A 14605-nucleotide genomic window follows, 5' to 3' on the forward strand; every position below is an offset into this window, starting at 1 on the left:
ACGCCTCAACAAACGCTAGTAAACGCATGTATCCGGCTTCGCGAGAGTTCGCTCACCGGGCGGTACATCAAAAGAAAAATGAAGAACAAATTCGTTTGACTGGGTTTAGTGTAGACGCTTCCCAGTTAGTGTCGAGCGTCGTCGCTATTTTGTTTTAGTTTTTTTTTATAATAATGGAATGGACGAATTCTTTTTTAATACTTATTGGTTTATATCGAGAACCGGAAGTCTTATGGAATCCAGTGCATAAGAATTACAAAAATTAAATGAAGAAATCTTATACTTGGGACGACATCAGCGCACCTGTTGAGAATTGTCGACAAATATATTCTTGCGATAGTCCTCGTGCTGAATTATTTTGTGACATACTGAGATCAACATTAAACTGGGTCGAGTCACTAAATTGATCAAGCACTACCACAGGAGGTACAGCATTTTGTTCGTCTATAAGAACTTGTTGCAATTTTGATCTTACCATTAATTTGCGATGATTGGGGATATCTTTTAAAAACGGCAGAAGGCTCATTAGAAATTGGGCATCAGGTTCATTTGCAGTCTCTTGAAAGCACTTTAACTTTTCCTCTTCAATCTGTAATAGTCTTGTATCGATTTCATTTGCCTGACGTGTTTTAATTTTTTTTCTAATTGGAGATTTAAAAGTCTTCTTTGGAATTTGTTCGCTACTTGGTTTCGAAGATTGACCGGGGGATGGCAAAAGCATATAACTGCTACTTGTATTTGAACTATCTTCTCCGTCAGAACTGTTACAAGGGTCTGGCACGCTACTTTTAAGCTCCCTTTTACACATTGTACTTCGAAGAAATAGCAGAAGCTGAAAATATGGCCATTCGGAATCAGGATCTGAAGTACTTGCTTGGCCAGATTTTTGTTGCTGACTTTCTTGAGCTCCTTCCTAAAAGTATCTCGTAGACCTCGCCATTTATTTTTTAGCTCATCAACTGAAAAATGAAATAAAATTTGTCTTTTATTACAGGTACCTAGCGACAGGTTCATCTTTCAAGACTCTTGGATATTCATTCAGAATTTCAGACAATACTGTTGGTTGTATTGTACATGAAACTTCTAACGTTATTTGGGAAAATCTTTCGGAAATTCATATGAAGTTTCCATCAAATGAAAATATGGTTAATACATCTAATGATTTTTGGACAAAATGGAGGTTTTCTAATTGTTCTGGGAGCATTGACTGTAAACATATACGAATAAACGCGCCAGCGCACTCTGGCAGCACGTTTCGTAATTATAAATCATTTTTCTCAATTGTATTGCAAGATGTTGTAGATGCAAACTACATATTTATTACTATAGATATGGGAGCCTATAGCAAAGAGAGTGACGGTAGAATATTTTCTCATTCAAATCTCTCAAGACAGTTGGAAAATTGTGCTCTCAACGCAAGCCAGGAAAAAGTATTACCAGGCACTAACATAGCTTTGCCTCACTTCTTAGTTGGTGATGAGGCTTACCCCTTAAAGACCCTATCCCCAAAGAAATTTGGGACCGGAAGAAGAAATATTTAACAAACGCTTAACAAATGCAAGGCAAGTTGTTGAGTGTGCCTTTGGTATTCTGAGCAGCAAATGGAGATTATTATTAAAAGCAATTGAAGTAAATCCCGATCGTGCTGATGTCATAATAAAATGTATATGTTTACTTCATAACGTTATAATTTATAAGGAAGGTTTTTATGATTTGCCTATGGAAACACCACTGCCACGAAATAAAATTAAAAACAGATTCATGACTGCAGAAGAGAATAGAACCACAACGAGAGCCCACAACATTAGGGATGCACTTAAAAATTATTTTGCTCGTAACACTTAAATAAATAATTATAATATAAATAACTAAACTATATAATATAATTAACTTAATCATTAAAACAGTTAATTTATCTGTTAATTATTAATAGCCGTATTAATAAATTTACTTACCAGATATTTTCATTTCTGTGGGTATTTCTAGCCATGCCTTGAATCTTTCTGATCCCACAAACATTTGTGATTGTAAACCAAGTTAATTAGTTTTTTTACATCTATGTCTATATATTTTATTTAATTAATGTAATAAATGCACGAAAAATCCCAACAAGTTTGGATTGACTTCGGACGTCGGACTACTAGACGTACGGATACGTACAATTAATTCGGATCCAGTCTGCGCGCTGTCATAATACTTGAAAGGTTGGGATCGTTTGGGCGTGTACGTACGTATTTGCACCAGTAAGCTTCGTACGAAAACGCGTGCAGTGTGCGACCGGCCTAAGATTGTTCCGTATATTTTCATAGGTATTGCGATTTTTAAAATAATTCCCAAATTTCTTCAATATGCATCCTTATTTCATCATAAATTTACTTAATATTATCGTAGTTTATTCTATAATAACATTATCTGTCACATTACTTTTTATTATCTAAATAAAAATCACAAACATATGGTGTGTATTAGCAAACATTGGCAAATTATCGCCGAGTGCTTATAAGCAACCAGACCTGAATGTAAAATTTTTGTCTATTTGCCTGTCCTGATTTTTGCAAAGTTTATTGATCCCCAGAGTGAAGTAACAGCTCTGAAGAGCGTTGATAATGAAAATTTGATGCTCGATATAATTTTCAAATAAAATGTTTAAACGGTCATTGCGCAGATTCCGGTTATTTTTAGAATTTAAAAGCGCTATTGAGTTTTAATACTTTTATGTTATGTTCTACAGACCTCACGCTTTTATTTAGAACTGGGCATATGTCTATAGAAATACCTTTTTGCTGTTAGGAAATTATTGTTTAAGCTTGTTTAACATCTATTTAATATCGCATTGATTATAGAGCGTATTCAAGCGGCGCAAAGTCGAAAAAAGGGCTTGATTTGTCCTTCATACAAGTTCGGATAAATAATTGTTAATTTATCTGTGAACGAATGTTATTTATTCTAATCCTTTTTGTGTTAAATTATCCGTGAAAACGGTGGCGTTTGGTGTACTCGGTTTATAGTATCTGAATTGAAAAAGTTTTTGGAATATCTGCTTTTTAAAAACCATTACCGCAAACTGGTATACCATTTATTAGAATATAGTAGAATCATAGTTAAGGATCTAAGACTATTCATTACATATTGGCTCTTATTAGGTATATTTATTCAATGTTGGGCCTACATGCATATGGCAACTATAATTTCCCATTATTTTTTTAATAGTTATTAGCTAGTTAAATTCAGATATCGACGAACGGACTTTTAAAAAACATTTATTGATACAAAAGGGCCTTAAAACTAAGTGAACAGAAATATGAACAGCAACGGTATTAGCCGAGGCTTTGACACAATATTAATGCTAACGATAAATTACAAGCGATTTCTTAAATATAAAAATAGTCCTAAGCTAAGCATTTTATAATGTAATATAAACAATTAATTGTGGTTTGAGGATATGTCTAGCTTTTAGTACATATTGATAATGGATTGTGAAATAACGAATTTTAATATTCCGTCCCAAAATGTATATTATTTTTTCTCAAAATTCCTAGAAAACCGGGTAAAAGACGTATTTGCATTGCCGCATTTCTTCAACGCCTAATTAATAAGAAAGATAATACCTACATAGATATTGGTTTTTAACTAATACTTTTAGACTTATATCAGTTCAAAAATCTTATTCGATTAGAAAAGTTTATTCGACTATTTTTTTATCATGAATAACATTATTCCGCGTATCTGTCTTATTAAAAGTCAGTCAAGAAATCATTGAGACTTTAGATCGGGGTCATATCTATAGCATTCGTATTTCTTGACTTTTTAAAGACTTTCAATTCATTGGATCACAGATAGGATTTGAATTTTTCCTTGCTATAAAATAAGTTGCTACAAAATCTGGCAAATGACATATTTGCATAACTAGATTTGTCTAACGTTCGCTTCATATTGTTTGATTTTTCTAAAGTGTTCGATACGTTGAGTCCACAGTATACTTTTAACAAAATTGGACTATTATGGTTTCGATATTAATTTATTAAACTTCTACAGGTCTTATCTTCCCGGAAGTCAAATATCTCTTATATAACTTCTGGAGTTCTGGCGTACGTCAAAGATCCGTCTTAGTTCTTATCTTAAAAGTCAGGGTTCTTTTCCTTAATAGAACATTCGTTTACTTTTATTACATTGACAAGACAACAGCATTACCGCTTTGAGCCATTTATTTGATTACTGATAATTGGTCCTGGGGAAAAAACAAAGGGAGAATTGGAGAAGGACAGAAGGATGTCGACAGACCAAGGAGATGATAAGATATAAGATGCTCTAAAGTAAGGTGACTGCTAACAAAGAGCCGAGAGGGGATTAAAGACTTAATGGGAATCCTAACTGGGCATCACTGCCTAATTAGGCACCTACACTTTCTTAGTATAAGAGAAAGTCCGGTCTGTCGGAGTTGCGGTACATAGGAAGAAAACTTCATACCACATATTAGGAATTTGCGATAGGTGGTATCGCCTGAGAAGGAAAATTTTTGGAGCAACGACACTTCATTAAAAGGTCGGGCCGACTCAATTTTACGACTGACCCAACCTTTACGCCTCTGCTCCCATTGGGATTAGAGGCATAAAGGTTGGTGATTCTGGGGTTGACGAATAGGAACTTTTTAGGTGTATACTTGCCGAGCTCTAGCTCCCTCATCCTTACTACTACTACTGCTGTCGATCAATGTGATTTCTGTGATAGAGAATTTTTATGTTGGTTTAGGAAATGTCACCATGCTTGAGATCACCATGAAAATATACCCCAAGGTCAAAATCATGGTCACCGTTATTATTTTCACCCATCATACCTTCAACACTTGACAATCAACTTGTGTAGAGGTCATTCCTACGAATTCCTACGTTATTATTTTAAAATATTCCAATATTCCGCCGATATTTATGAAAGAATTATGTTTCTATGGTCTAATTTGGGAATAAATAATACCGTTTTTAGCATTAAAATCATATTGCACCAAATGTGTAAATTTTATTTTTACCGTTTCCTGTATTACTATTCTATAATTTTTCAATATTCCACTGATATGTTTTAAAATTAATGATTCTTGAATGAAAAAATGAAAAAAAAATGGTAGTCCATTGATTACAATATTTATACAACACCAATATTGTATTGAAATAGGTTTATTATTTTTGTATTGGAAAATATAATATTATCAGCATTACTAAAATATCTTACTTTTGTTCCAACATTAATATGTTAAATTAGTCAATACCCCATGTTTTATAATAAGTAAATTTCATAATAATAGTTGAATATTATATCTGCAATTGGCGAATCTGTGCTAACGGTTTCTATTACATACATTAAAATGGTCTAAAACATAGGAAAAATCCATTTTATTTTTAGACAAAAGAATTGTTTTTAAGATAAATTGAGTCTTTTTTGTTGGACGTTCCTTCGGATATACCTTATCACATTCATCATATTAAATTATTCTTGTTGATTTAAATAAATTGTTTAAATTCTTCAACACGTATTTGGTAAACTGAATAATGTATTCAGTATATTTTTAAGTTTAGCAAATGCGTGCAACATACTCAATATGCAAAGGCAACGTCTTGATCGTGAAACACAGTTATGAACTGTTGGTATGATACAAAAAGCTTGATTGATATAGGAATGTTGTGAGTTAAACCTCCTTTATTATCCCGTGAAAAATAAATAAAAAGGAAATATCTGGCAAACCATTTAAGATGTTGACTTCTACCAAGGCGGAACTAAGACGATAGCTTTTCGGACTAATCTAGATCCATTGAAAGGTTTTTAACAGCAAACGAATATCAGAATCATCAAATTCTGGAATATCAAAATCTAGGCACGACATTGCACGTCCGCATGTTTCAAGAACCGCTAGGCTTTTGGAACAACACACTATCCAGGTATTGCCATGGCCTGCGCAATGCCCTGACTTAAATCCTATCGAGTACGTTTGGGACATGTTAAAAAAGCATGTTTTAATTCAAGGAATAGTATATAGTAATAGTTCAAGAAATAGATGTCGAGATGTTATAATTAGGATTCTTACACTCTATTAACAAGAACTTATTCTTTTCTATTAACTTCTTAATTCAGCAGTATTTTCAAAATCAAGAATTTTAATATTTTTCAAATTGTCATTTAAGTCTTTTAATAGCTTTGTCCCCTAGACCATTTTGATGTGCGTGTTTTATTACAAAGATGGAAAATTCAATTACAAAAAAACATTATAAAAAACAATTCTGGTGGGGAAGAAGTACCTACATACATGTAAAAATACATGAAGTAAAAATTGAAATTCCGACTTATTACTGCGTCGTCAGGCAAAGAGAAACGGTAATAGCTGGCACAGAGGTAAAAGTTGTTTGGATTATATTGTTATATAGTGACTATATATTTTTTCTTTCACAATAAATAAATACATTATATTGCCTTAATAAAGTTAAGGGATAAAATGAAATACTGAAAGCCTATAATATAAATAATAGTTTTTTCTATAAGTTTTAATATTGTTAATTTTAGAGTAAAAGAAGGGGACAATAGAAGATCGTCGTTTTCTCTCTAGTCAAGTTTTAAAATTGGTGAAAAAACGTGGACCTATATTAGATCCTGAGGAAACTTTCCTAATAACCTCCGCCGTTTATTTTACGAGTTTCCGCTGCACGAAGCCGAATTAAAGTGGTACTTATAAACAGATAAAAAAGTTCTAAAACCGCGCCATATAAAATTTATCTTCTAATTTCCAAACGACCGACCGGGTGTGGCCGGAATAATAGAACAAACCATAAAAGTCACTTTATAAACCTATTTCGATCCGGTACTTTACGATTAAACTTGTGCCGCGACGTTGGTTGGTGGTTTTTTTTATAGCTTTTGATACTTTATGGCCCTAAAAAAATATTGATATAAGCTACTTTATAGGCATTCTTTTTTTGACTAGCAGTGCATCATTAACCAGGTGTACACAGAGGCTTTGTTCACCTTAAATTATAATACGACTAAATAGGAATTCGTTTTGAACAACAACTTGGTTCGTGTTGAAACATGAAAAATAAAAAAGAAAATAAAAAAAATCAGAAGTCAAGCTTAAGGCGTTATCGAGCGCATATAATTTGTCACCGGAAAAATTGTAAAAAACGTCATTATCTACATGCACATGCACCTTTAATTCAACGCGTAAGCAACAATTCCCCCATTAAAATAACAAAAAAGTAAAAAAAATGCGCTTGACTACGCCTCGCGGCATTTTTAAGTAAACAATGTATTAGATCTAATAATTGTTACAGTAGATACAATTTGATATATCAAAATTAATTGTAGGTCAAACAATAAATAAACAAATAATATAACGATTAAAAATGTTCTTAATCATTTTTTTGTTGGAAAAATCGAATCTCGCATCTAGGCATTCGGATTATTTTGTTGATTTATATAGTACAATCCAACTGGCTTTTAAAAATGACACAAATACATGCAGTAGTTTTTTGTTAGTCATTAGTAATCTATGAAGAAATCTTAAAAACGAAAATAAATATCCTTTCCTGTTGGCGTTTTTTGAGAAATTCTAAATTTGATTTCCTGTTGCAACAGTTGATGGGTGCTAAAGTCACTAAAATAATTTGTATTTTAGTATTTTTTTTCGTTACTTTAGCGCCTCCTAACATTTTTCTCGCTCGTTGTATAGGTTTGCTCCTAAAAGGTAAATTGTAGAAAAATTAATTATCTTTATTTTTTATGTTGTTGAAAGTGGTAGACAGTACTTTGCGCAGATGTGCAGACAGTTTCACAGTGGAAGATAAAGTCTTATTTTCGAACTTCTACTATCTTTACTTTCAAATCTGTGTTTCTATCTAATGTGGTCATTGAAGTAACCGTGTTCTGCTATTCCTTATCTGGAAATCTCTCCTGTTCGGGGCCCACTTTTGATATTTTTTTGTGCTGACTTCCAGAGGTCACTTTCTCTCGCTTATGTATGACTTCACATTCAAAGGGTATTCATTTGGTATAGGGAGTTCTGAGTGTCCAGTAAACATTCTGGTTTGGTCTTGGATAGTAAACCTCTTAGGTTATCTTCGAAATGAAGGCAGTCCTATTGTTGAATTTATGATAATTCTCCTGATTTTTGACCTGTGTGTGAGTTTGCGATATACTGATATCTTAGGCGTCCGTCGTTGTTCTTTACAATAACACCTAAGAAGTACAGTGCTGACTCAGTTTTCAACTTGATCATGAACTTGATGCTTGGCCTAACGTTATTAATGCGCAGAAAGTCTGCTAGCTCTGTATGTATCGCTTTTGTCTCATGACAAATAATAAATGTTATTGACATTTCGATGAGTCCTTGATGACTTCCAATGATTGCAAAGGCCTTTAAGCCCCCAAATGTGCCCATTGGAGTATCCCTTAAGATTCAGGGAATGACGTAACACTTCAAGAACGCACTGGACGAAAGACAACTAATTTCATCTCGCCAGAAAATAAATTTTAACAAACGGCAACAATTTGAAGTTTTTCTCAGAGACTCTTAATAATAATTTATTTTCCAAATATTTTAAAAATACTTTGAAATTTAATGCAAAACTCTTAGGGCATTTAAAATGTTTGCCAGTATAAAAAAATATTATTAAGAGCTTAAAAGTAGGTTTATTTTAATTTAAGTTGATTGCCACATAGTTAGTTCTTTATTACATAACCTAAAAAAAGAAAAAAAAATACATTTTTCATTTGATATTTTATGTATAAACATAATATAAATTCATATTTATTTGATTTACGATGTATGAAAATAGAGTTTTGCACTTCTTTTATATAATTTTGTTCAAGGTAATAAAATTTACATATATACAGAATAATTCACGTAAACCATTGCTCATTCCCATAAGACAGTATTTTTTCAATTTTTTTTTACCTCGCCCGTGCATAGTGAAATCACCTGTAAACCTCTGAAGATTTTTAAATTCTCTTATAGGGTCTAATATACATGGCTTCAAAAATGTTTAATACCTTACCATACGAAATAAGGACAATTACTAATCAAAATTTAAACAAGTTTGTAAAACCCATATAAAATCACTTGATTTTGGTTATCTTAAGAGGTGCTTTCTATAAAAATTTACTAGTTACTTGGGCTAAAGAAAAAGAAAAGATTTGTATATTTATATACATTTATATATCAGATAATGTTTACTATTTTTATATAAGAGTAAAATTATTATAAATCATTGTTTGTTCAATTATTTTAATGTAAGTAATATTTTTCTTGTTTGTTACTAGATGTATAAGCTATTGTAAAAGCATTTTAATTAAAATTTCATGATATTTATTTAAACTATTTTAATTTAGAAATTGAAAGAGCTACGCGCTGGCAGTTGTGCTGCCTTAGTAGTGATTTATTTGCTTGTTAAAATTCTCTAGCATTGTGATTAATTAGGAGTTTATTATTGTACCGTTTATGTGAATTTAATAAAGCGGGTTATGATTATATATATTATCTTATGCGGTTCAATCTTCGTCTATAAGAAAATCTATAGGAAGTCCAAGAAGTTCAGGGATATTCGGCATTGACTTCCTCTTTTTAAGGAAGTCCTGTACGTTTTTTGAACAGTCCACCCCGTCCCTCAATTTTTTCTAGCAAATATTCTTTTGACTATTCAAAGCTTAATATCCACTAAAAGTGTAGTCCGATTTGATTATGCTTACGTTACGTTTTCGGATTGAGCTTAATTTTAATCTTCTCCAGTAAAAACTCTCACATCAGGGTCATTAAGCTCTTTGTTAAATCTTACTTATTTTATTTCGTTCGTAGGATACGTACATCTTCAATCGTTTCAGGCGTGAATACATTAAGAAACTAATTTTTCACACCTGACAAGTTGAGATATGGGACTTTAATGATCGCTTCAGAAAAAGAGGCTTTACGAGTGCATCGAGATGTTTTTAACAAAGGCGCTTCTGTTTCATCATCTTTTACCAACCGCCTCGGTTATCATTATCATCTTAAAGAAGCGGCAAAGAACACATTTTGTAGGATTAAACTAAAGAGATTTTATTTTTTTTAGTGGGAATCTCTTAGGAATTATATTTTCCAATTTAGTATGTGGCCGAACTTATTATTCAACATATAATTCCTAGATTTTTTTTGCATAGAGAAAATTTTATTATAATTACGTAGGTATAAGAAAATTTAGAGTTTTTTGAAAATCAAAGCGGCATTGGATTGGCAATTAAGTACCCTACAACTTTTCCTATTTAACCCCTATTCTATTTCCTACAGTTTCCAAGATACCGATACATGTATCCCCAATTCGGCCTACACTGTATAATGAGGAGTATTTAATCTAAATTATATTTTAAATATTAGCTAAAAATAGCCTTAAAATTGAGAGTATTCAGTTTATGGTTTAAGCGAGATCTTATTGTATAAGTTGTCTAAAAACTGCTGATATTTGACCAATTCTCTCCACTTTTGCAGGAGTGAAGTAGAAAACATAATAATTATGTACAAGAATACCAATGATAGATCGATAAAGATGTAACATAGAAAAAAGTTCAGAGATAATACAAATTTATAATAAAATAACTTACAAAGTTACGGTCCTTTCTGATATCCTGGGTATTGTAACTAAATCCAGTTTCATACATCGAACTGTTTTCCGAAAGCAGTAGCAGTCCTTAGGGCATTTTAAAGTCGAATAATTCCTTCTTTGTCCGTGAACAAACAAAACTAAACAAAAAAATAGAAATGTGCCAAACCGCATTTTTTTCTCATAAATGATACACACTGTATATATAGTCTGTAATATCGTATTACTTTCGCCTCAGCTCGGCGGCCGTAAGCTCTCCGTCGCGGCCCGCTCGGATATACTAAAAGCTCAAAAGCTGTTTGAAAGTGAAAATATCAAGTTAGCCGCGGATTGGGAGAAGAGAACACAATATTTTAAGATAGGAAGGTACAGAAGCGCGTGAGTTTACGCTTACGCTATTTTTTTATACGCAATAAACATAAATTAATTAGAATCATATTCTGAGAACACTCCTTTGAACATAAGGCAAGGAGGCAAACATATTCCGAAAAAGAATTGTGCGCATTCCAAAATAAACTAAACTTATTAACGTCCTTCTAAGCATACAGGGGTGGCCCGTCAAGTATGTTCGTCAGGGGGACAAATTTTGACATAAAAACCATTTCGAAAATCTCGACCCCCTAAGCGGGGGGACTTCCCCTAATTTTTTTTCAAATGGGACAGGAAGTCAAGTGGTACTTTCCTATACAACGCTGCTTAGTTTTAAAAAATCTAGTCACTCGTTCAAGAAATATAGCAAAAAGCGATTTAATACTTACCATGTTAATCAAGTAAATGCTTAAAGTGCTGTCCGCCAACGTTCATACAGTGATACAAATTATTTTCAAACCGTTGCAAAAGCATTATTTGCGGTGTCACTTCGCGACATACCTAAGTTAATAATTTTTCTTCGCAATTCTTCGGCAATGTAGCAGGTGGAGTTTTGTAAACTACGGATTTTATGTGTCCTCACAAAAAAAAATCTAAAGGATTTAAGTCGGGTGACCGAGATGGCCACTCATTTGCGCCCCTTCGTCCTATCCAGCGTCCTGGAAATCTGTCATTTAAATAGTTGCGTACATTTAGTGAAAAATGTGGAGGAGCTCTGTCTTGTTGGAAAATCAATTCCTGTTCATTGTATGTGTGGTCCTCTTCTATGTTATTTATTAGAGCTAGGTCATTTTGTAACAAATCTAAGTTCAAAAAAAGGGCCCACAATGGAATTTCCATAACTTGGCAAAACTGCAATTGACGATCAAAGTCGTCTTCATTCAATTCTTGCACTATAAGCGAATTTTATAGGGATGGAACTTGTATGTCTTCAATACCCTTTGGACACTTATTCCACGCTATAACCACGTTTTTGTGTTCATTTCGGTTCTGTCTATTTGATGCTGTAGTTTAAAAAGCTGGTCTTTTATAAGTTTCTTTCAAACTACGTTTGATGTTGGATAAAATTTTAATTTTTCGTGTTGGCGATTTTTCTAGCTGTTGCAGTATCTCATCTAGTTCGGGATTGGATATTTATGGTAATTGATCTTAGTTATAATTGGGGAAAATGGAGTGACTATCATCTTCCTCACTACACTATTTGTATTCTTAAGTCAGCAGTGCATGTGCGTCATCATTTATATTACTTACATTGTTTTATTTTCTACAGAGTTAGCAAGGTATACCGAGCGTTTTTCAACAGGTCTTGTTCCTTTATATATTATGTTTTGAATGTGTGATACACATTTTTCATAAACATAGATGTTCTGGGGGAGGGGGGTTAGGTTAGGTTTCACCAAAATGTCATGGCGATTGTAAAAAAAAGCACCTTTTTCTAAATGAAATTTTCTTGAAATTTTAAATTAAAAATGTATTCCCGGAATATTCAGATACATTCTCAGAATATATTTATAATCAGCAGCATATTAATTTGTCATAGAATATTGGTGGGAATCTGGAAATCCCAAAAATTATATGTCTAGTATATGATTATTTATGTCTGGTCCTATTGCTATTAATACATTATTAACCTTAACCTACATCTAGGTATATCCAGTTAAATAGATATAAATAGCTTAAAAATTGTAATCAGTAAATGTACCAAATATGATGATTATATGTTGTAATTCCATTTATACTAATGTAATTTGCTATTTTTAATACAATTTTAATGTTTATAACAAGAGTACCTTGAGCATTGACAAGTCAAAATATTTTAGATGGCTTAAATACTCAAGTCTTCGGTAGTATAGTGGTCAGTATCCCCGCCTGTCACGCGGGAGACCCGGGTTCGATTCCCGGCCGGAGAGTACTTTTTTATTTTTTTTATAAGGTTAAAAAATCATTTAGGTGCAGCAAGTAAAACGAAAGACAGAACTCAATTTTTGTTTCTTTCTTCAGAGCAAATAATGATAAGAATATCATTCTATTGCTCATTTTAATAAGTTGTGAAATCAAGCAATTACTCAGTTTAATGATTAGATCATTAATTAGTGATTCATTAATAATTAATACACTTTTTTACATATATTTGTTCCTACAAAAGATTCTATAGAAAATTAAAATATTCTAAGAGAATGTATCGGGGTCATTGCGATCACTGGGTCAGATAAGCGAGAAAAAATAGTCACAAATCTTCAATTGCTAAGCCTCTCAGATCCTTGGCAAGCAACTCTTCCTTTCAAGAACATAAAGTGCCCCAAACGTCCTTATAGATTGGCTTCTACCAGTCTCTTCATCGGTTTTCTTGTGTACTTGCCCGAATAAAATAAATTCTTAGCCACATGATGTGCCAGAGCGTACTGGAGCAGTAAATAAGTCTTGCTGCACTGCACAGGTCACGCCGTACGGACTCTTTCGACCATTAGAACGATGAGCCATAAATTAATCGAATGTCAAATCTGAGTCTGTTTATATATGTGTTTAATATGCGGCAGCTCAGCATCTTCGTGGGTTTCATAATAAGGAGCTAGTCGATTGAAGTGACTGACTCGAACTTTGCTCCTCGGCGGCTTGTAAATTCTGTAAAGATCATCGCTATGGCCCATACCAGGATGTCTGAAGTTTCGGTGACAGACCCTTCCATCTCGTAGAGGGTCATATAGCCATACCAAATCACCGTTTGGCATTCACATCATACGCGTCCTTCATCTGAACGCTAGAATCTTGAATGAAAATGCGCACTTCATTATGAATGAGATCCCTGCTCCCCGGCAATATCGGTTTCTGGTGGGTAACAAAACGTAACTTTAAAGTAAACTTTTATCAAAAAGTAACTTTAGATCGCATGGAAGACGAATCTCTCTTCTCATCACTATTCGAGCCGGAGACTCTCCTGTGCTTTCATGGATCAGTCAGTCTCTTTGGTGGCTAGAGACTACTTTGGCTAAAGACCGATTAATAGTTCTATTAATTCATTCTGCCTGCGGGTGTAATGCCTTCGTCCTTGTTCTGAATGTAGCTATAAAGGTACACCAAATCGGTATCAATTTTTTTATTAAGACGTCGGCGAATAGATGCTCCCTGGTTTGGTAGAGGGTATGCCTCAACCCATTTGCAGACGTGGTCCATCACAACCACGATTTACATTACTTCACATTCGCATTTCCTGCACTAGTCCCTTACGTCCGGATTTTTTCCCCACTTTTCCCAGGGTTTTTGTTACTTCAAGGTGCCCTCCTGACACCGCCATGAATTTCTTCTAACAAATCTGACGTTAATGCACAACGCTTTTCTGCTGCAAGAGTATATCTTCCAGAGTTAGAGTTCCATTCTGCCCGATATAACATGACATTGGGAGAATACTTGGCAACTTCTTCCCAAGTTGGCTTTATCCCTTTCTTCATCTAGGTTAGGACTATCTAGATATTGGAATCCTCCTCTTCGCCTTTTATAAGATTCCCATTTTGCCAAGTATGAAGGTTTTTAACAACTGAGCATCTTTCTCGTCTGCTCGCTGACAAATTTTTCTAACCTCTGGACAGGGTCTCCCTAATAGAGCATCTGCATTTCCATGGATTCTTCCTGCT

General features: G+C 33.5%; 1 protein-coding gene and 1 non-coding gene across 3 annotated transcripts in view; one reads left to right on the forward strand and one right to left on the reverse strand.

The window, feature by feature from the left end:
* Window positions 1–10887, reverse strand: part of LOC126739902 (peroxidasin) — a 44719-nt gene extending 33832 nt beyond the window's left edge. Inside the window, exon 1 of one of the 2 annotated variants that reach the window (XM_050445726.1) lies at window positions 10609–10887. In XM_050445726.1, the coding sequence (XP_050301683.1) occupies window positions 10609–10781 (173 nt within the window). In that variant the 5' untranslated portion in view covers window positions 10782–10887. Of the gene's footprint in view, window positions 1–1955; window positions 2100–10608 lie in introns of those variants that run through there. The other variant, XM_050445727.1, reaches the window with a different exon arrangement.
* A 1927-nt stretch (window positions 10888–12814) lies between these two features.
* On the forward strand, window positions 12815–12886 carry Trnad-guc (transfer RNA aspartic acid (anticodon GUC)). Its single transcript has one exon. It is a non-coding gene; the product is annotated as a tRNA-Asp (tRNA).
* Window positions 12887–14605: the final 1719 nt, after the last annotated feature.

The sequence above is a fragment of the Anthonomus grandis genome, chromosome 8 (assembly GCF_022605725.1).
Source record: "Anthonomus grandis grandis chromosome 8, icAntGran1.3, whole genome shotgun sequence".
NCBI lineage: Eukaryota > Metazoa > Arthropoda > Insecta > Coleoptera > Curculionidae > Anthonomus > Anthonomus grandis.